The sequence below is a fragment of the Labeo rohita genome, chromosome 9 (genome assembly GCF_022985175.1).
Source record: "Labeo rohita strain BAU-BD-2019 chromosome 9, IGBB_LRoh.1.0, whole genome shotgun sequence".
Taxonomy (NCBI): Eukaryota; Metazoa; Chordata; class Actinopteri; order Cypriniformes; family Cyprinidae; genus Labeo; species Labeo rohita.
Window position 1 is genome coordinate 16,583,691 of NC_066877.1, and position 22,284 is coordinate 16,605,974.

Here is a 22,284-nt window from a genome sequence, read left to right on the forward strand (position 1 = left end):
AACTGCCTTGATTGATATGTTTCAACAGATTTAGAATGTATTTGCTGCTTTTTTCATTTGTATGTTTATTTTTTAATGGATACAAACAGTAGATATTCAGTCAGTTCAGTTCAAAGGAAAAGGTTTAGTAAGTGGTCTTTTGGCATCTCCCTGTTGTCCTGTTTGGCAGGTTCACTTAAGAAAAAGTACTCTGAAGTTGTAAAGAATGTCTGAATTAAAGAATTCAGGTGCTTTAAATCTGTATATGTAAATATATTATTTTAAAAAGTTAGAATTGAGCAGAGGGTTCTCTTTAAAGTTACATAGCTTTAATTTAAAGTTTGTTTGAATTTTGACTTTTTTTTTAACATGCAGTAGAAGAATAAAAAGGCAAAACAGATATTTTGGTTAATAAAAAAGGTTCAAAAATAAACCCCTTTCTCTTTGCTGCGGAAGTACAGTATAGGAGGAAATGTCAGGCATAGGGGGGCCTTGCAAAACTGACCAGAGAAGGAGGGGTGTACACAGATTTGTAAACTGAAAACTTTTTGAGCTTTATTAAAATTATTTTCACTGATTTATTGTGTTGGATATATTTTGTTCCTTTGTGCAGTGGCTCAGGAGTCAGGAAGCTGAACAAAATATTTTGAGATAATGTAATCTTAAAATTGATTTGTGTTGAAAAAAGTATAGTTCAGAAATCGGTATCGAAGTCAAGGTGTCGGCATCGATATCGGAAATTTTTGAACGATACCCAACCCTAATGACGAGAAAGTATCAAATGGCATTTGTGGTATATGGCACGGTGAGAGAATGCAAGAAACAAAACAACAAAGTAACAATGACGGAGAGCGTTCAAACACAGATGAAGGGTGAGAGACAAAAACAGAGACTGAGAAAGACAAAAAACACAAAGGGACAGAGAGAAAGAGACAGAAAAAAAAAACATCTCCAGCAGCTTAGCGGTCGATGGGCAGTCAATAAAGTGTCACTTTCTGCAAGCTAAGAAGCCGGCCTTGATGAGGGGATCTGACCAGGATCGAGGCTGAAATGAACGATTGCATTAGTGGCCGCAGCAACTAGTGCTTTACCCACTGAATGACCTTCCCTAAACCACAGTCTCATATTAGACTCTAAGATACCCCAGATTAAAAATAAAAAACGTTTCGTAAGGATATCTAAAATGCCCAGCTGTGGAAAAAATACTGCTGAATTGTGAGGCTTTGAAGAAAGATAGACTACCTGATAGTTTTCTGCTAGGTTTAACTCCTTCATAATAGTGTTGTGCTGAAAAATAACACATTCAGGCCTTATTCATACTAAAATGTTTTGGCCTTCTGTCCACACTGAGATAGCGTTTTTGTCAAGGAAAACAGAGCTTTTTAAAAACGTTCTCCAAATTGGATAATTTTTGTAAAGTTGGCATTTTCACATTGTAGTATGCATTATGAAAGCAAAGACTTTTGGCAACAATGATGCATGTTTAGTCATGTGACGCATTTTGCACCAATAGATATCTATGTTTATACCAGTATTGTGTTTATGTTGTATTCACTTTCACACTTTTGCTAATTATATGTTACTTCGTACACTTTGTACCATTTATATTACAGTCTTGCAAAGATGACTCATGTCATGTACTCACAATTGCTGTCTGCAGCAAAACATGAGGGCAGTTGCATTTTAGATCTAACATATGTGACCCTGGACCACAAAACCAGTCATAAGTAGCATTAGTATATTTCTAGCAATAGCCAACAATACATTGCATGGGTCAAAATGATAGATTTTTCTTTTATGCCAAAAATCATTAGGATATTAATTCTTCATTGTTCCATGAAGATATGTTGTATCAAAACTTAATTTTTCATTAGTAATATGCATTAGTAAGAACTTAATATGGACAACTTTAAAGGCGATTTTCTCAATATTTAGATTTTTTGGCACCCTCAGATTCCAGATTTTCAAATAGCTGTATCTCGGCCAAATATTTTCCTATTCTAACAAACCATACATCAGTAGAAAGCTTATTTATTCATGATGAATACATCTCAGTTTAAAAAAATTGACTGATTCTGTGGTCCAAGTTCACTTGTAATGGGGAGTGAGTGCAACCTGGACGCGAATGATGAGATATTTCCATAAATAAAAAGATCCTGCCAGAAGAACTGCAAGAAGACTTAATATGTCTGTTCAGTCTGTATCTTCTCAGTGAGCTTTTATGAGGTTTTACACATGCACAGTAAGGCGAATTTAATGTTTTCCGACATTTCAGTGTGGATGAGAAACTTATGGAATATGTTTGAAAATGGTAATGTGGACTGAGAGTGTTTTAAAACAAAAAACACTGTCTTTAAATATATCTGGATTAATGTAGATGTAGCCTTAAACTAAAATCCCTTGTCTTAAATGCTAGTGAATTTAGGCAGAGATTGGCTAAACATTACAAAGTCTTAAACATAAATGCTGTTTATTGCCATTGATGGTTCAATGAAGAACCTTTAGCCTTCATGGAAAATTTCCATTGCACAAACGTTCTTTACAGTGGAAAACGGCTTGGATTATTATTAAAATGGTCTTAAAATGTTTTTTTGGGCAACTCAAAATGAAAATACAAAACCCCTTTTGGTTAGTTTATTTTTAATAGTGCATTAAGCAGTGTTATTAAATTGTGTTTTTGAATATTAACTTGAATTAAGCATTAGATAAAGGCAAGGAAATGTAAATTTAAAAAGAGGAAATGGGCATGCAAAAGTTGGTACAAATATACGCATAGTTCATTTCTAAATTCTGTACTCATGATGTAAGAAGGAGAGGGAAAAATGAATTGAGAAACCTGGCATTTGAACAAGCCTGCAGTTTATTTCATCAAGTTTTTTAATCCTAAAAATAAAATGTTTTGCATACATTTATGTATTTATATAAAATATTCTTTAAGCCCCCCAACAATTCTCCTGCTGCAGTGGATTGTGACTGTCCGAGCAGCAAGATCCTGGCACCTTGTGTTTCCATCCAAACTCCCAGACACAGCGGGGTGGCACAGAGAGCAGCTGAAATGTTCCAGCGCTGTGGGTGCCAGTCTTTGCCATCGAGCCCCACTAATCCCTCTGGCACCACAGTGCCAATCTTTCACTCCAGTTTTACCCGCTGATCTTTAGAAAAGATCCAAATCAGCAGAGCAAAGCAAGCTGATGGTAAACAAGAGCTAGCTGCTAAAGACTATTCCAGAGAGGACTGCATAAAATATGACAGAACTATAGTTGAATATGCTCTCTTACATAAAAATGCTGTTTCATTCACTTTGTTCTGATTGTCTATTTCTAAAAGAGCAATGTTATTTTCCCTGAAGCGGATCTTATGAACTCATTCACTCATGACGATGAATGATTTAGTAAGGACGACGTGAGATTTTCCACCTCAGCAGAACAACAAGTAGTTTTTCTGTTTTTCTCTTTCAAGTTAAAGGTCATTTCTCAACTCAGAGGAATATGGATTCATTGCTCAGAGACCTAAACCAAATTTAGATATTGGCCTTTAACAACATGTGCCCACCAGGGAGCTTGTAACACCCAACAGCCGATGCACAAACGAAAAGTAAATGAAAACAAATGAAAGCATTTTCACAAGAGATTTTCCTGCTTAGCAATCTCACATCAGTGAGGAGAACCATTACACATTAGGATTGACTAAATCAACTTCAAGATACCTTTTCTAGCACTTAAAAAAAATGTAAAAAGATTTTTTTAAAGGCACTTAAGCACCTAAAAAGATCCTTACAAAGAAATGATTTAAAACTATACATTTACCAAAAAAGAGCCTTAAAATAAACTATTTTATTTACCTTTACTAAAAATTACAAAGAACCTTATAAACAGTATACCTTATGAACAATTTTTTGTTTATAATATGTAACCGAGATTATTCTAGATTTTTAAATAGATTTATCTCAGCCAAATATTGTGGTATCCTAACAAACCACACATCAATGGAAAGCTTATTTATTTAAGTTTTAGATGATGTATAAGGGTGTCTTCACACTTGTCATGTTTGGTTTGATTAAAATGAACCCTGGTGCGATTGCTCTGTTAGTCCGGTTCGTTTGAGTAAGTGTGAACACTGCCATCCGAACCCTGGTGCGCACCAAACAGGTAGACAGAGACCGCTAAAAAGATGTATACTTCTAAACGAACCAAAAACAGGAAATAATAACAAGATGCGACGCTATGCGACGTGATTTCACAAAGGGAACAAATGGTGTATCCACAACAAAATGAGCAGAGCACAAACGTGGAGCAATAAGGAGGTAAAGTGCCTTTTATGAAGGTAAAGTGCCTCTTTGTGAGTTTGCAGGTGGTGAAAATAAAATTACATACATGCAACAATGAATGCGCCTAGTCCAGCAGATGGCACTGCGTGTGCTTGACGTGGCAATGAGCAGACCGATCAGTGAATTAATACTTTAATGTAACACATGCAGCACCGCTTTAAGTCGAACATGCCTCTCCCTTTTGTTTGGAGTGATTGGTGAGTTCCATCACGAAATATACGTAATTCAAACTGACCAATCAGGTTGTGAATGTATCAGTGTGCCTAGGTTGGTATCTTTGCTGTCAAAAATGCCAGTGTGAACGCTAAATGGACCAGGACCAAATGTATAATTTTCCTTTTTGGTCCGGACCAAATAAACCAAACATTTAACCCATCATGAGTGCACACACACAGCAGTGAGAAGTGAACACACAAGCACACACACACACTGTGAACACACACCCAGAGCAGTGGGCAGCCATTGGGGGTTCAGTGTCTTGCTTAAGGGCACTTCAGTCTTGGTATTGAAGGTGGAAAGAGCACTGTCAATCCCCACCTTCAATTCCTGCTGGTGTGGGAATCGAACCAGAGACCTTTGGGTTGCAAGCCAGACTCTCTAGGTCATGACTGCCTCTTAAAATGCCTGCTTCTACATCACTACCTATTTATCCCCTCCCACCAATTTACACACATAGTAGGTAAATAACGAAAGAGTCGAATGCAGGTCTACGCAGAAATCAAACAATAAAGATGGCTCCAAAGAAAACAAGATGCTGTACAGTGCCAAGTTGTGAAAAAAAAAACAGTCTTTGCACTGCCTTCCTTCTGATCCCAACTTTAGGAAAGAGTGAATGAACTTTATTTTTAATGAAAATAAATGAAAATAAATCCAAAATTTGTTTACAAACAAGGCATAATTTGACACAGGATTTACAGAAAGATTGAAACTAATAGACAACGCTCTGTCGACTATATTGGATTCAACAGTAATGTTGAACCACACAAGTGTGACTAATGCTGTGAAATCACAGCAGAATAATTTATAAAAAAACTGCAAAACTGTTAGCCAATCACAGCAGTGGGTGTTTGCAAGAGTCTACAATCCACCACACCTATTCAAACAGAGCGTTCTGATGAGGGGGGTTAAAAACAGGACAGAAAATAGCCTGTTACTTCTAAATTATTTTTTATGTAAAAATAACAATATAAGCAGATCAGTACAAAATAATAAAAGGCAGTTCATGACCCCTTTAAGAATCTGGACAACAAATGCTACCATGTACTCACCAATCATGCTTCTAGCCCAAAAATAAGCCCTAGCATGTTACAGGCATCAACAAAGGAAAGTGAAATTCTTTTCCATTCCAAAACACCTCCAGCTCCAGCACAAACTCCAGACTCAAGCCCAGCGGAGCTCCTCTTTGCTCCTCTACACTTTCTATTCAAAGCCAGTCAAACAAACCACCAACCTCAGCGGATTCTGCAGATGCATCCCAGGATAAATGAGCCTTTAAGAATTGAAAGCTCTATAAACAACCAAGCCCTGAGATGTTTACATTTCAAACACCGACGTTTGTCTCCAAGGAGTTCAGACTTTGCTAGTTCCAGTAATTTGGGAGCTGGAGACTGCTGTTATGATGGGTATTTCTGCACCACTGAGAGTTGATGCTTTACTGAATTTAACCAGAACAGATTGCAGTCGGTTCATTTTTAGTGGCACTCAAGAAATGAAACTCACTATTGTCAGAAAATAGTGTCTTCGTAAGATCCATGACTGGAAAGGGATTAAAACTCCTCAAAGATGCAGCCGCTGAAAAACGAGTCTATTTTCCCAAGTTACTATATAAATGCCTCTAGTGTTCCCTTCTGTCTCTTTCTCTCCATACGTTACGTTTTTTTTCTCGTCTTCTGGACTGTAAATCTCCATATGTTGATATCATTTATTCTGTCTGTTGGCTCAAGGAATTCAAATATCTCTTTGTGTGTGACTTCTGTTCGGTTCTGCTGTGTGGATATAAGCCTGAATGAACTCTGCTCTTTTCTATCACTTTCTCTTGTGACCTTGAGGCCATTTTGCCACTTCCTGCCACGGCTCATCAATCACAATGTCTCCTGACCCGTCTAGTGCGCTAATCTCCATATAATCCCACCATTACCGTGAACGGCTCATCTTTTTGTGTCTAGTGTGAGTCCTGTTCATCCTCTCTGCCACTTTCCCATTCTCCCCAGCCTGCCCGTATCATTATATTGTATTTCCCAAAATAAATTTTAATAGAAATCCCCTTCTGCCCCAAGGATGACCCGCATTAAAACAGCACATTTATTTTTGAGGGACAGAAGGTTCACGCAGCCCCCAGTACACCTTTGTCTCATTTGATTCAGCGCCTTCCACGCTTGCCTGAGATTTACATTTCATCTGCAAAGACCCTGACTATATTAATAACTCCGGAGGTATTTGTCAGAGCTCGGAACGAATGGCGAATGAGTAGATGCTGCCTAAAATGATTGCATTTTCTCTCTTGTTGGGGCTGGAAATAGCTTAGTCTCTGAAACGGTTCGCCACAAAGGCAACAAGAGCGAATCTATGTCTTGTTTGTGATAAGAACAAACGTGGAATATGAAGTCATTTACATTTTCATTGTTATTTTCAATTTTCATACATTAAGGAAACACTAAATCTTTTTTTGTTCTGCATCTCTCTCAGCTGTGGAGAACCAGGATGCTGAAAACAGTGGTTTAAATTTACATGATTTAATCATGCATATTGTTCCATACAAATCAATTAGGTCACATCAACTGATTTTTTTTGTTCTTGGTTTAATTCAATGATTCTTTGTCAGAAAATATTTGTTCACATACATTCAACATAATGGAATAAAATCATTTTTTAGCAATCTTAACATGATTTTATGTCTGCCTACTGGATGATCCATTTTCATTTGTGCCACTCAATTATATCACTAGGTATTACCAACTAGCTATCTACCAACTAGAAATAGAGCACAGAGAGTTAAGAAACATTCAGGACCCCATCTTTATGGATCAGAAACAGCAAAAATCCACCCTTCTTAGTTACTGTTGCTATGTCCGACAACAATGCCGCTCTCACACTACACATGATGTTCTTATGCAAAAATACATTGCGAAGCAAAGAAAAAATGCCACGCCAACAGACAAGACAGAGCAGGTTAGTTCTGGTAGGAAACAAGGTCTCAAGGTCTCTTTTATGGCTCTTCAATGTGTTGTGACAGATCACTGTGTTGCCTTATTAGATCAATGACACGTGAACCGATCGTCTTTTCTTCTTTACTTAAAGCATGAAAAAACTTAATCTAAGTTCATCTACTCTCCTGTCTGATTTGTTGTCGGACGAAATGGCAGATGTGGCATTATGATTGGTCAGATCGCCTGTCAGTTAAGCTGTTTGTGAAGGGTCAATTGCATCTGGACCATTCTTTACATTTTACCTTCAAAATCAAGTTCCTAGTGAAGCAAAAAAAACAAAACAAAACAAAAAACATTTTGCACGGTATGAACTCTGAGAAGAATAAAATAACAGAGAAATTAATACCTGCTGTTAACCAACTTCTTTGCCTTGGCAGTTCAAAATAATTGTAGCGCTAAGTGAAGGTGAAACATTCTCCACAACCTGTCTGCAGAAGAGCACTTAAGTAATGCATTATGTGCAAGTAATATCAAAAATTTGAATGTCTGATTCTTCTTTATGCCCTGTTAGTTGATTTATTGTAGCTTTCATGCATTGTTTGTAGGGCTGTCATGATTCTTTGATTCAATTAGAGTACTTGATTTAAAAAAAAAAGTCCTTGACTGCAATTTGCCCATATCGAGTAACCATCAAAATACCAGAAGTGGTGTATTCCACATACAAGAATCCATGAAATGCATTATTAGACAGATTTAAAAATTATAATAAAGCATAATGCTATTATGAATTCACAAACGCTATGATTCAATTAAATAAATACATGCAATGGAGGTTTAAAATATGTGCTTTAATTATTTACATGCACAGAGGTAACGTGCGCCTCATAGTGGCTCCCTTTACAGTAAATGCTGCTCCACACAAACTGTCATTATTTACATGTGTGGAACCTCTCAAACTCCATCTTAAAATATTGCTGAGAGTTTGGGTTTATTATAATGTTCATCTGGAAACACCGTTTCATCTGATTTGTAAGGTAATTAATTTATAAACCTACAGAAGCACAGAAGAATACATCAGTATCTTTCTCAATATGCTAAATGCTCACTGCAACTTCAAAATAAAAGCTCAAACCCTCACTCTGAGTTTACACATTTTGATGTCCACATTCAAGAAAATTACAGTGGCCACAGCATTTCTGTCATGAAGAAATAAATAAATATTAAAGATTAAGTGGACATTTGAATGAAGTGTTGTTTAATCTATATTAAACAAGAATTAAATCACGTAGTAAAGTGTTGGCACCCTCTGCAGGCATTTGTTACAATGTGTAATGTATATTAGTTCTGTTGTTTATAATAATATCTGTTTATAATAATATCTAATGTATTTTAACAGTTCTGTTTAATAAAAACATAGAGTACTTGCTTTTGATATTTTATTTGAAGTCATTATTATTGCCTCATTGCTATTATATATACATTTTAAGTAAATTTAAAGTCTATTGTTTGCTTTTGTCTATTCTTATTACCACAAAAATTGTTTGACATATTCACATTTGAATGTTTGGCTCCTATAATGGGCCATATTGAGTTTTTGGTCTTACTTTTTCCTACACAGTATTCAGAGAAAAACATCTTTCCATAATAGAAGTAATTTGAAATGTTAATATTAATTTAACACATAAACAATTAATGTGTCACCCTTTAATTATTGGTTCGAAATAGGTTTCAGCCTTAGAAATAGTATATAATTTAACAGTCCGAGATAAAACGCTAGGTTACAGACAGGTTTTCCCAGTCCGATGGCTTTTCAAAAGGCCTTTTTTATCAGATGAACTTCTGAATTATATCCGTTGTGAAGTTTTAAAAGCCTTTTGCAGCCGCAGTGACACATACTGATAAACAGAGCATCTGACTCAGTAAGGACTGCAGTACAGAAACAGTGCACATGTTCACACTCAGCTTGAATGTTAAGCACACAAACTCCGAGCACAGCCAGACACTTTTCCTTAGTCTTCACCTCCCATTCCAGACGGCACTGCGCCCGTCTTTATCGCGGCAGCTGAAACGGGGAGATTAGATTATTCTCTTTCTCATTCCTCTAAGCTTGTTACCATGGTGATACCACGGTGACTGAGGAAGGTCCTCACCCGGAGACGGCTGTGCAGCTGACTGTCGTCACCTCAGGAACGTGAGGTCATTAATTTCCCTCCGGTAAAAGCTGCAGAGTATTTTAGAACAGTTTAAGGCACGACTTAACAACCAATATTATGTGAAAGATCAAACGCGGTCAACCGCAGCTGCAAAGACCAAATAAACACGCGACGAAAACCCAAAGCACACAAGCCAACTCCCTTAAAGACTGTTTCCTGTGTCTGTGTTGTCAGTATTGATTATAGAAAATCTACCAAAATTAAATACATAATGGATCCTCGACACAGAGCCCTGGATACACAGTAAATGGATTACATTTGGAAGTAATTAGAAATAATGAAGTGCTGCTGGAGCCGTACTGCTGCAGTTTTGACAGCTGAAGTGATACAGCGATTAATCATTGAATAAAATCGGTGTTTCTCGCGTTACAGAGATGGAACAAAGATGTTTGCTTCTTGAATTAAAAGCAAGTAGTAATAAATACAACAAAATTAAAATAGAAATAAGAAGGCACAACAAAAATTAGTAGTTAGTTTCGTCGTCATCTGCTCATCCTCACGCTATATATTTTTCTCATGGAACTCAAAAGGAGAAAACTAGTGCCAAGTAAATTAATTTAATTAGATCTAATGAGACTGTTTTTAGGTGATTTCTCTAGTACTTTTCCAAGACTGTCTTCAAACATTAGGACTGCAATTAAATGAAATTAATTAACAACAAAAACACCATTTAATGTTTTAAACAAGGAGTCAGTGTTTGGCTGGTTAGCATGACCATATTAGTCTCTGCAACCTACCATAACCGACACCACCTGATTCCAAACAGCATCTTTTTCCATAGTTTATAAAAGCACCATATTTAATTTTGACAGTAATGAAAACAAGGCTGTGAGGCATAGAAGTACAGTGCATTCAACGGATTGTCCTGTTGTTTAATGACATGCTGGCTGTTCAGCTGACAAAAGGTATTTCTGGAAAAACACTTTCAGTAAAAAAACTCCATAAAACATTTTGTGAAAATAACATGATCTAGAACGTTTATGCACTGCATGGTTTTTCATCTGTGTTAAATTCAATAAGGCATCTAAACTGATTAAAGGGATAGTTCACCCTAAAATGAAAATTCTGTTATTAATTACTCACCCTCATGTCGTTCCAAACCCGTAAGACGTTTGTTCATTTTCAGAACACAAATTAGGATATTTTTGATGAAATCCAAGATCTTTCTGAACCTGCATAGCTAGTAAGGGCATTGTTAAAATGGTCCATATGATGTCAGTGGTTCAACCTTAATGTTATGAAGCTACAAGAATACTTTCTGTGTGCAAAGAAACAAAGAAAACAAAAATAACAACTTCATTCAACACTTTCTTCTTTAATAAGTAAGGCTGGACAAAAAATTGCAAATCATCCTCTCTTTTGAAACCCTCAGGCATGTTTACGTTTTATGTATAAAAATCGTCTTCTGCATATAAACAATGCTAAGAATGCCGGCTCCTGCATCAGCAGCACCTCACACATGCATTGTGATACTCTCATGAACACGCGTCAAAGACTGACACATTATTAAGAAAAAAATTGTAAAAGTATTTGCGTAGCTTCATAACATTACAGTTGAACCACTGATGTCACATGGGCTTTTTAACGGTGTTCTTACTACCTTTCTGAACCTTGAACGTGTCAGTTGCATTGCTGTCTTTGCAGGGTCAGAAAGCTCTTGGATTTTATCAAAAATATCTTAATTTGTGTTGTGAAGATGAACAAATGTCTTATGGGTTTGGAACGACATGAGGGTGAGTAATTAATGATAGAATTTTCATTTTGGGGTGAACTTTCCCTTTAAGGTCTATTAATGACCATTCAGAACTATCTGTGTATTAATAATGCATTTTTTTGTTTGTTTTTTTGCATGCAAATGCTTTTGAATATACTATAATGCATATTTTTTTAGTGCTTGATGTGTTTTTGAAGGTACATCCATATAGGACTAATTGGAGTCATTAAAATCCAGTGTCATGCACTGCTGATGGGAATCATTATATTTAAAATAAGTTGGTGACTAAACTTCATTAGAAGTAGAAGCACTGTAATATCAATTATTACGAAACATTTGATAATCAGAAAAGGCCACCACCTTAATAATCACTTGTTTCTCTACATTGCAGTCTGAAGTGTAAACTGTGTTATTCTGCATGCAGCCTCTGTTACGTGGAGCTCAGGGAGCTTGAACAGCCTGAGCGGCTGCTCTCTGTGCTGTGCCGTAAGTGTCCAGCAGCCTGCATGCCCAGCAGGCAACCCATATGATTTATCTGCAGCCATTGAAATACATTTGATTTTTATCACACAGATAGTGCTGTGCTTACCTAAATGCCCTTCTTTCTCACTCTCTTTCTGTTCCATCCATAAACCGCAATCATTTCTCCCCTTCCCTTACCCAGCCTTTATCGCCCTCATCTTTCTCTTCCTCCTCTTTACTTATCTTTCTCTTTATCGGCCTTCCATTTCTCTTTCCCTCTCCTTTCCTTTCTCCACTCATTTTATCGATGTGCACGTCCTCCGGTCTCTTATCACTCTTCTTTTGTCTCTCTATACATATTTTCTCCTTTCCCCTCATCATCTTGTCTTCTCCACTCTCACTATGTCTATTGTTCCGGTCTGCAGAGAGCCATTTGCTGTCATCTACTAACACAACACCATTTTTCCAACAAAATATCTACATACTCTTAATTGGCATACTTGGTAAATGAGGAGTTCATAAGCAATTAAGTCCTTCATAAGCACTGTAGTTTTTAAACCAGGGCTTTTCAAACTTTTGAAGCTTTGGACGCCAAATATAAAGGCAGCTTTAAACGCCACTTTATATTTTGTACGAAAATGTTAAGTGCAACATTATAAAGACAACGTTGTTTGCAAAATAATTAGCTTTGATATTGGTACTAAACTGATGCCAAGATCTAATATACAAACCTGAAGAAAAACATTTGATACAAATTTGTTACAGTACTTTTCACAATTTTACAGTTAACTCACAGTCTCAAACATATACACTACTATTATTTTTTCAATAGTAGTTCCTTCCCATAACAAAAATTTACAGATAATGTACTCACCCCCTTGTCATCCAAGATGTTCATGTCTTTCAGTCTTCATTTGGAAAGAAATAATGTTTTTTGAGGAAAACATTTCAGGATTTCTATCCATATAATGGACGTCTATGGTGCCCCTGAGTTCGACTTCCAAAGTGGAGTTTAAATGGAGCTTCAAAGGGCTCTAAATGACCCCAGCTGAGGAATAAGCATCTGATCTAGTGAAACAATTGGTTATTTTTGAAAAAAAAATGTACACAGGGCTCTAAATTAACTTCTTTACTTGGTAGCACTGGCGCTCCCAAATTCAAAAAGTTAGAAGCACCAAATAAAATATAGGAGCACCCAATGAATATTAAGGAGCACCACAACTGCCAATTGAGAGGAACGGCTAGCTACATCCTGATGATTAATAGCTTCACCAGTTAAACCTGATCCTGAATTCTTTACCACACACTTTTTAGTAATGCACTGATCTTGATTCTTCATGGCCGATTTTGATTGCCGATGCTTTACAAACAAATGGGCTGATTTTAAAAAAGCCTTTTTTTAAATAATTATTTATTGCCTTAAGAAAGGGGCAAGAAAAAATGAAAATATGAGTACATTAACAAGATGTTTATTTTCTCTATTACAGGTCAAACTCTCTGTAGCCATTTAAATTAGGGGCAACCACTGCATTTTTAAACTGCCGTTTCTGATTTAAATGAGATCATTTCAACATCTCAAGCAAAAACAGAATGGTCTGACAGACTTTAGCTTTGTGAAATTATGCTACATAAAACACCTGGGCCAAACCACACATAAATTCAAATGTAAGCGCATGTCAGAACAGCATGCAAATGAAATGTTTAAGTGGCAAGGTTTAAAGCATGCAAATGCAAATAATGTACTTGTGTGATTGCAAATAAAAGTTTTAAAAAGAAATGTTTTGTAAAGAAATGAAAACAAGTCGCACCACAACAATTACGCACACAAATGCTTCCAAATATATTTTGAGGTTGCGCAGATTAAATTCCAGGAACATATGCGACCAAAACGGTCACAATTTCGAGCCCTGATACAATTTATATAATTTTTAACCTCAAATGCTCATCTTGTCTCGGTCTGCGTGAATGCTGTGTATTCCGGTTCAAGACAGTTAGGGTAGGTTGAAAAACCTACCCATTTCATTTTCTCCTTCAACTTCAAATATGTCTTAAATCGCTGCAGAAGTACCGACCCAGTGTTTACAAAGTGAACATGCAAAGAAGGTCAGACTCCCTTTACAAAAAGAAGGTAAAACAGCGATGTAGGGCGATTTTAAAGTTTAATCTCGCGGACACCACAGAAGTCCATTATATGGAGAGGCATCCTGAAATATGACATAATTTCTATCCGACTGAAGAAAGAAAGACATGAACATCTTGGATAACAAGGGGGTGAGTACATTATCTGTAAATTTTTGTTCTGAAAGTGAACTTCCCCTTTAACACATGAAATCTGTGTTCATCTGACTTACACTTAAAAACTCAGTTTAGTGTCAGTAAGTTGAAAATAAGAGAAGTATTGTGAAAAGAAATATATAATATGCCCCAGTGCCTATTCCAGATGGGATTCAATTTCTCTGAAAACTCCAGAGGATTAAACTCACAAAGTAGTGTAATATATAAATTTACCAAACATCCCCAGGGACAAACAGCTCCGTCCAAATGACACATATACCAAGCAAGCTGCTGCTATTTGCAAAAAGCCCAGACTACATCTAGTCAACAGGAAATGGCTGGCAAAACAAGACCACAATATGCAGCAGTATGCAGGGGGATGTTACAGTACTCAATTAGCGGATGTGGCCTGTTTGGTTGAGAGTGAGGAATAAAAGGGTTGACTGGAAGAGCGAGAGATTAAAATCAAAGAAGAGTGACACATTTTAAGTGATGCAAATATACAGCTCAAGCCGCAGACTGTTCTACTGTCATTCAGACATTGCACTTTGGGGGGAAGAGTGTAATAATTATGTTTCTCTGAACAATACGGGAGTGGGTGTAATTGAATCTCAGTTTCAGTGGGCGGCTTGTGGAGGACAGCAGATGACTGCTGACAGGCTGAGAGGAAGTGAGTGTGTGTTTATGAGCATCATCTGCAGGGAAGTGTAAACAAGTGCAGAGTAATTTAATGAGCAGTATGCACACAAATTCAGGTGTCAAAATTGGACTGTTTAGAGCTGGTCTGCCTTACCTTCATCTCCTGATCCCGAACCAGCATCTGTAAAACACAAAAAGCAGACTATTACATCAAAGTCTTCAAAGTCTTAGTGCTGGGATGGGCTCCAGCAACCTTATGACTCTATAAGACAAGCGATTTGGAACATGGATGAATAAACCGTGTACATTATTACTCATCTGGGTTTCTGGAATCTGGGCATACCATCCCAATACACAGTACAAATATGGTCTTATGTACTTGAACTGTGAGAGGATCAAAGGTGAATATGTGACCCATTTGGCTCATGTAAGCAGAAGTGGGCGGCACAAATGATGCAAGAGGGAGATATTATAAATGCACACATACTCTGATTCATCGCAGTCTGATTTAGAATCAGCGTTTCAACTTAAACCGTAAAAACTAACCCTTCCGCACACGCATTGTGCATAAGAACAGAAAAGTCTTGGGCTTCGTGATTTTACTGCCACAATATTAAACATGCTTAAACATGACTCTAACATCAAGTATAGCCAAACATTTTAATTTAAATGATGCCATCCGACTGGACATAAAGGTATAAAAATACACTCAAGTGAAAATGAGGAAAGGATAGCAAGATAAAATGATGCACACATATTATAAAACAAACACAAACTAGTTTATAAAATTCTGCATTTTTAGAGAACATAAAATTATCTGTTTTTCCTTTAGATTTTTTTTACATCATAATTTAAGATTCCTAAATTTGTACAGTTTACATCAAATTTCAACTTAACAAGCTATAACCACCATGTGTCTAGTGGTAAACACACTAGGGGTGGGAATCTTCAGGCATTTCATGATCCGATCTGATTCCGGGTGTCACTATCCGATTCCAAAACGATTCTTGATCTACGTTTTTTCCCCAATCAATTCTTCTGCTGTGCAAATCTTTACAACCATACATTTTATCCAAAATTGCAGTTTCTATGCTTTTTGTTTATAGTTGGAATCTCTGTATGTCAGTACTGCCATCTTAAAAGTAGGAGTGTGAATCGTCACCGGTTTAAATATTCAATTCAGTTTACAGACAATAGTTATGGGTTTTTCTTTTTTCTTTAGCATTATTGCCGTTTGATTATTACTGATGAGGCAGCTTTAACAGACTGCATTCACACTAATGCACAAATCTATTTTTATACATCAGATGTTTTGTCCTGCACTGAAAACATAACTGACTGTGTGAACATCAATGTTGTATAAAAGTATTCAGGACAACAAACACAAAGCGCACGTGAAAGTCTATCAGTGCTAAAGTTTCGTGCATCTAATAGTACTGCATTCCAAACGGCATTAAAGAAAGCATATCTACAGTAAAACAAGGTGGGTGGAAGCACACACTGTCAAGCAATGTGCACGTGTCTCACAGTGCAAAATCTGTGCAATGAAGCCCGCCACGTCTCTGGCACACACACGTACCATATGCGGAAAAAAAAAAAAAAAAAACAAGCTCAGAATCGATTCTGAAATATTCAGAATCGATTCAAATTCGCTGAAGAGAGAATCAATTTTTTCTCACACACACACAGACACACACACACACACACACTAGAGGCCTTCTCGGGTCCTTAAATCCGTACCTAACCTGAATTGACCCCAATCACTTCTTACCTGAACCCGACATACATAAATTAATTTTTTTAAATCATTTTTTAAAAGACCTGATGAAATTAGACCTGAGCCCAACCAGGCCAGATGGAATTTAGGCTTTTTTGAACCCAAATGGACCCGAACGTAAACAGCGTTGACGTGTGCACAGCCTTCAGCCCCACAGTCAGTAAAGAAAAACCACTTTGTCTTACTGACTGATTTGGCCGCTGCTCCATTACTTTCATTTATTTATTTACTTATTTATTATTACTTTATATTTTTGCCTGCCTGATGGATACATGCTATTTCTGAGTTCAGATTTCAATTGTGACCGTTGGATTTGAAAAATAAACGTGATAGTTTGATAAAAATTAAATCGACAGCCTAATAAATCATGTTGTCTGCAACGTTATTTACCTCATCTCCTGTGAAGGGCTTCTGCAAAAGAAAAGCTCTGCATGAACACGCAGCGTAATGAAGCATGTGGATTTTCCTGACGGATCTCATATCTATAATAGGTTAAAAGGGTATGGATCTTTTCTATGTGCATTTCTTAAAAAATGAACTTAACAAGAACGTACAAGTAGGCTACGCTTTTGGGATAGTTTAAAATATTTTGGGTCTTATCGGGTCCATTCAGAAAAAGCTTTTATTTTTTAATTACTGAAGACCCGAGGCCGCTAATACTATACCCGACCCGTGTCCAAGGGACTCGGAGGGTTTTCGCATCCAAGTGGACCCGTGAAGACCTCTACACACACGCACAGTAGTTCAGACTGGTTTATTTGCAGTCAGTTTTTCTAATTGCCTGACAGTTACATTCTTGATTCAGAGACATGTCGCACACAATCTGTCTTTGACCATCTGAGCGATGCTCTCTGGCCATCTGTACATGAAGTGCTCAGCTATGGTTTTAAAGCAAAGAATATGTTAAAACCTGTCAAAATACTTTCTCTTGTTTGTTTTATATGCTTTCACAACAGTATCACCTGCATAAGTGTACAAAAATATAAACACATGACAAATATTAATGCCTGACATATAAATAACAGTCATAACAAAATGTGTACATTTATTTTTATGGTAGTTCAATAATCTGGTAGAAAGAACATTATTAAAATGTAATTGATTTTCACCATAACAACGCAAATACAGAACTAACGTTAGATAAAGGATATCAGAGTGTCTATTTACACTAACTGCAAATAGCCCACCTTGTTGGCAAAGGCTATTTAAAGTACATTAACTCTGCCCACCAATGTGTCACTGGGCTAGACAACATTACAAAAGACGGCTATCAAACAACAGCTCCAGTTGTGTAGGTAGTAAAGCATATAGCACTGACTTTTTGACGTGATCGACCAGAGTTCGAATCCTATTGTCGAACTTATTCTTCCTCCTTCCCAAACTCCTTTGGAATTTTTCAGCTTTTACGAACTGCCGGTTTCTTCGGTAGTGGGCGGAGCTAATGCGCAAACTACAATCTCATTGGCAGGTGCTCACCTATTATCGTCCCTGTTTTGGTTTCAGCAAATCAGTTCAAATGAACGCACACAACCTGATCTGATTAATATTCATGAACCCAGCAGCTCATTAATCCTTAGTGCGTTTTATATTGTTCTTATTAGTATAACTTGTATAATAGTAATACAAATAATTATAATTATAATAATAATTTTTATTACTATTATTATCAGTTTTATTGTTAGTTCCCCCCCCCCATTTTTTTTTTACAGAAACACTGAATGACCAAAAAAAAAAAAAAAACACCACCACCAGTCCAAAGTTCAGTTAAAATGACTAAATGCATGCATACATGGTTATCAAATTTTAATTATAATTACTAAAGTTCTATCATTATCAAATTATAATGCTTGACTGACCGATGTTTAGAGTGTATTTTCAGAAAAAAAAAAAAAAAAATATATATATATATATATATATATAAATAAATAAATCAGTCTGGCGAGTAAACTAAAAAAATTACTAGCAAATGGCGATTCAACTGCCAAGGTGTCCGTAGAGGGTTCTGAAGTTAAATCATAATAATTATTATTATTAAATACCTGCTGTATCATAAATTGAAAAATTGGTTTTTGATTTTGTCAATAAACATAGCATTTTTTAAATAAATGACACTGCTTTAATCAACATATAATTATTGATCTTGCCATTGCTTTATCAAAATTCAACAATTTCTCAGCATACAGGTATTTGTACATTGTGCCCCAGAGGCAGACATTTTGGAAATTATATTAAAAATCCTTCTGCTTCCTGAAGAAACATGGATAATCCACAGAAGACACGTAGTTGACATTCACTTTATTTTTCAATGCACCAATAAACTATTTCCTGTGAATGTGCATGAATTCAGATTCATTAGCCTCTACAGGTAAACGAAATGAGTTAAACAGTAAAATCATTTGTGCTACAAAAAAGTGTTTATACTTACAATAATAAATGAAACAAATATGATAAATACCAGTTTGTTATCAGCTGACACCAGAAGCCTTGCACAGATGGAAATGGTAGCGCTCTCTCTTATGTAAAAAAATAAATAGATAATTTTAAAAAAGTACAAATGTAGAGACATTCATTAGAATGTTACATTTTAAATATAACATGTATAGATAAATAGTCTACATTCAACAACTATCCATCCTTGTACTCATCATTCTTTATAAACAGTGAAATTTTAAAAGGCAAAAACTAAACTGAACCAATGAACCTGTCCTGAAGCGCTGAGTTAAAAAAGTGGAAAACCTTCAACAGCCTCAAAAATTCATGAAGTTCCCTAGTACATCAAAAAGACTATTTCACAGTGAGGCTGGAAGAGTAAAGCGAGACGAACAGTCTGTTTCTCAGCACACTTCTTCCTGTGAGACCGGACTCTGCTGAGTTTGCTGGCACGAAACAATGGCAGGAGTCTTATTAAGTGTAAGAGACCTTTGTTCCTCATTCAGAGGTATCAGCGGGTTATGCATCTCCTCTGCCTTTGTCATTTATCAGGAGGAATGTGTTATGAGGTGACTTTGCACTTTTTTATCTGGGCTCCCACGATGCAATGGGGTTGAGTGAACTTGAGCTCGAGGCTCAGAGGCAGATGGTCTCTGTCAGCAGAGACAAACGCAGCTGTGATTTAACATGCCACGGTCGTTGTTTTAACACACAATTAACTATTTCCAGAACAGCAGGCTTGACCGACATGTGTGTGTCAGGTAACATATCAGTACTTAATGATAAAGCAGGCCTGTCAAGCTGTTTACGCGAATGTTTTGAGAATGTAATAGTCATTTCCTGGAACATGATGCATACTCCCTGCATGGAGAAAGCTGCTTTAGCACTACATGGAGAGCGATTACGCAGAAAGGCTATCTTAACCTCGATTTACAATGTCGAAAATGAACTGCCTTCTCCTCTCTACAGTTACGCACCACTAAGCTAATGGCTAGCTGCCCCGCGCCGCACCGAAAACTCAATATAAGCGCGTGGCCCGTCTCCTTAATCAGCGCATTATTCACACTGATCTTACAGCAGCACAGCGGTGAACTCGCTACCGTTTGCGAGGTAAATAGCCCACTTATCAATGCCAGAAAAAAAGAAAGCAGCATATACTCACCTCTGCGATACTTCTTAATATTTGGCACATAAGAGCCTTCTGAAAGTTTCAACGAAGCACAGCAAGGATTTCATTTTGGGAAACTAAGCTACAGTCAAATTTCAGTAGCCAAGCGTGATGGAGGTTTGACACAGTAAAGGATGGTAAAATTAAAAAAAACATAATTTCACTTCCAAGAGTATTGGAAGTGACTGTTGGTGAATGGGATTACAGCTGAATTTAGTGACTATGCCAGTAACTCATGGACTTCAAACAGAACCATAACTATTAATGCTGACTCTAGGCTAGAAAGCAAGGATTGTAACTGACAAGCACAATGGCACTTTTCATGCCATTTAGTGTCATTAAACATGCAGAATGGGACCACATGCAGAATCAGCACCATGGAGAGCACCAAACACAGGCCGAATCTGAAACCTTGTGCAAAAAAAAGAAAAAATCTGCCCAACAGAATTTAGATAAAACCTCACGCCATCCAATCAGTTAATCAAAAGTGACAGTAAAAAATATTTTTAAAAATATTGCTGAAAATTTTTTTTTTTGCTCTAATGGGAATTAGCCGTGTATGCAAACCCATTTCCGCTACTGAATAAAAACGAAAAGAAAGATAAATGCGACTTTTTACCTAACAATTCTAACTTTTTTAGTGCAATTGCGAGTTTACATCTTGCAATTCTGACTTCTTTCTCAAAATTGCATGATATAAAGTCGAAATTGTGAGTTATAATGTCAGAATAGAGAAACAAGATGTGAGAAACAAAATCAGAACTTTGAGATAAAAACACTTTTTCTCACAAATGCGAGGTTGTTTCTCACAATTCTCACTTTTTATTCTCAGAATTGTGAGATATAAACTCATATTTTCAAGTTATAAAGTCGAGCCCTGAGGGGAAAAAAAGACTGATATTTTCTCAGAATTGCGAAATATAAACTCGCAATTCCGTGTTATAAAGTCAGAATTGCAACTCGCAATTCTAAGAAAAAAAAGTCAGAATTCAGTTTGTACCTCATTATTATCTCGCAATTGCAAATTTATATCATGCAATACTGAGAAAAAAGTCAGAACCAGAGTTTATATATGGTGATTCTGACTTTATAACAAGCAATTTTGAGTTCATGTCACATTCCTGAGAAACAAAAGTCAGAATTGCAAGATGGAAACTCGCAATTGCAAGAAAAAAAGTTTTTTTTTTTATTCAGTGTCGGAATCAGGCTTCCATAGCTTTGCCATCAGTGCAATAAATTACATTTTAAAATATATTAAAATAGAATACAGTTACTGTCATTTTAAATACTATTTTACAATATTACTATGTTTTAATGTACTTTTAATCATTTAAATGCAGCCTTAGTAAGCACACTAGATTTTTCAAAAACATTAAAAATCTTTCTGACCCCAAGCTTTTGAACGTATGTTGCATACACCTCTGCATAATACTGTAACGATGAAGTAATTGAAGGTTTACTTGTAAACACCATTTTCATAAATGTAAACTTTGTCACAAACATTTAAGGTGTTTCTTAAAGGCACAGCAGTGTTTAAATCCAAAAGCCAGACAAAGGGTGGGAAATATGTATGAAAACCTAAAATATGACAAACTATAAAAATGTTAATATGATGTGATATGACGCCTTTAATAGTTCTCCGGTTATTACAATCAATGTTCTATTTCCTGGTGCATGAAGGTGCTCATTTTCAGTTATGATATTGATGTATGAATAAAGACTGAGGAGCCGAGCTGCAACCAGCCTTGGAGAAATAAAGAAAATAGCAGAGTGTGATACACTTCACTTATCTCTGTAGGTCATCTGTCAGCTGCTGGATCATTTGCCAGGGAATTAGTGGAGAGGAAATCAGTGTCAAAGAGTTAGATGAGCTGGTACAAGCATCAGAACTGTGAGGCAGTCCATTTCTCTGTCTCTTTCCTTAACGTTCTCAGGGCCGCAAGTGTGAAAATCTCATCGGGCTGTGGCTATATTTTTTTGGTCTTACTTAAAGCTCTTTTTAGACAGAGCTTTAAGTATTCAGCAGGGTTTCAGGTAAATTACATTTTTTGTTCAACCACATAATTTAATCCTCAACATAATGATGTGTGTAAAATGTACTATTAAATCTGAACTGAACATAGCCAAAAATCAAAGAATGAGAAATGTAATAGAT

At 36.5% G+C, this 22,284-nt stretch overlaps 1 protein-coding gene across 4 annotated transcripts in view; it reads right to left on the minus strand.

Moving 5' to 3' along the window:
- Positions 1 to 22,284, minus strand: part of tmeff2a (transmembrane protein with EGF-like and two follistatin-like domains 2a) — an 88,049-nt gene that overhangs the window by 24,791 nt on the left and 40,974 nt on the right. For all 4 annotated transcript variants that reach the window (XM_051119577.1, XM_051119575.1, XM_051119574.1 and 1 more), the window contains exon 4: positions 14,909 to 14,935. In XM_051119577.1, coding sequence (XP_050975534.1) covers positions 14,909 to 14,935 — 27 coding nt within the window. The remainder of the gene's footprint in view (positions 1 to 14,908; positions 14,936 to 22,284) is intronic.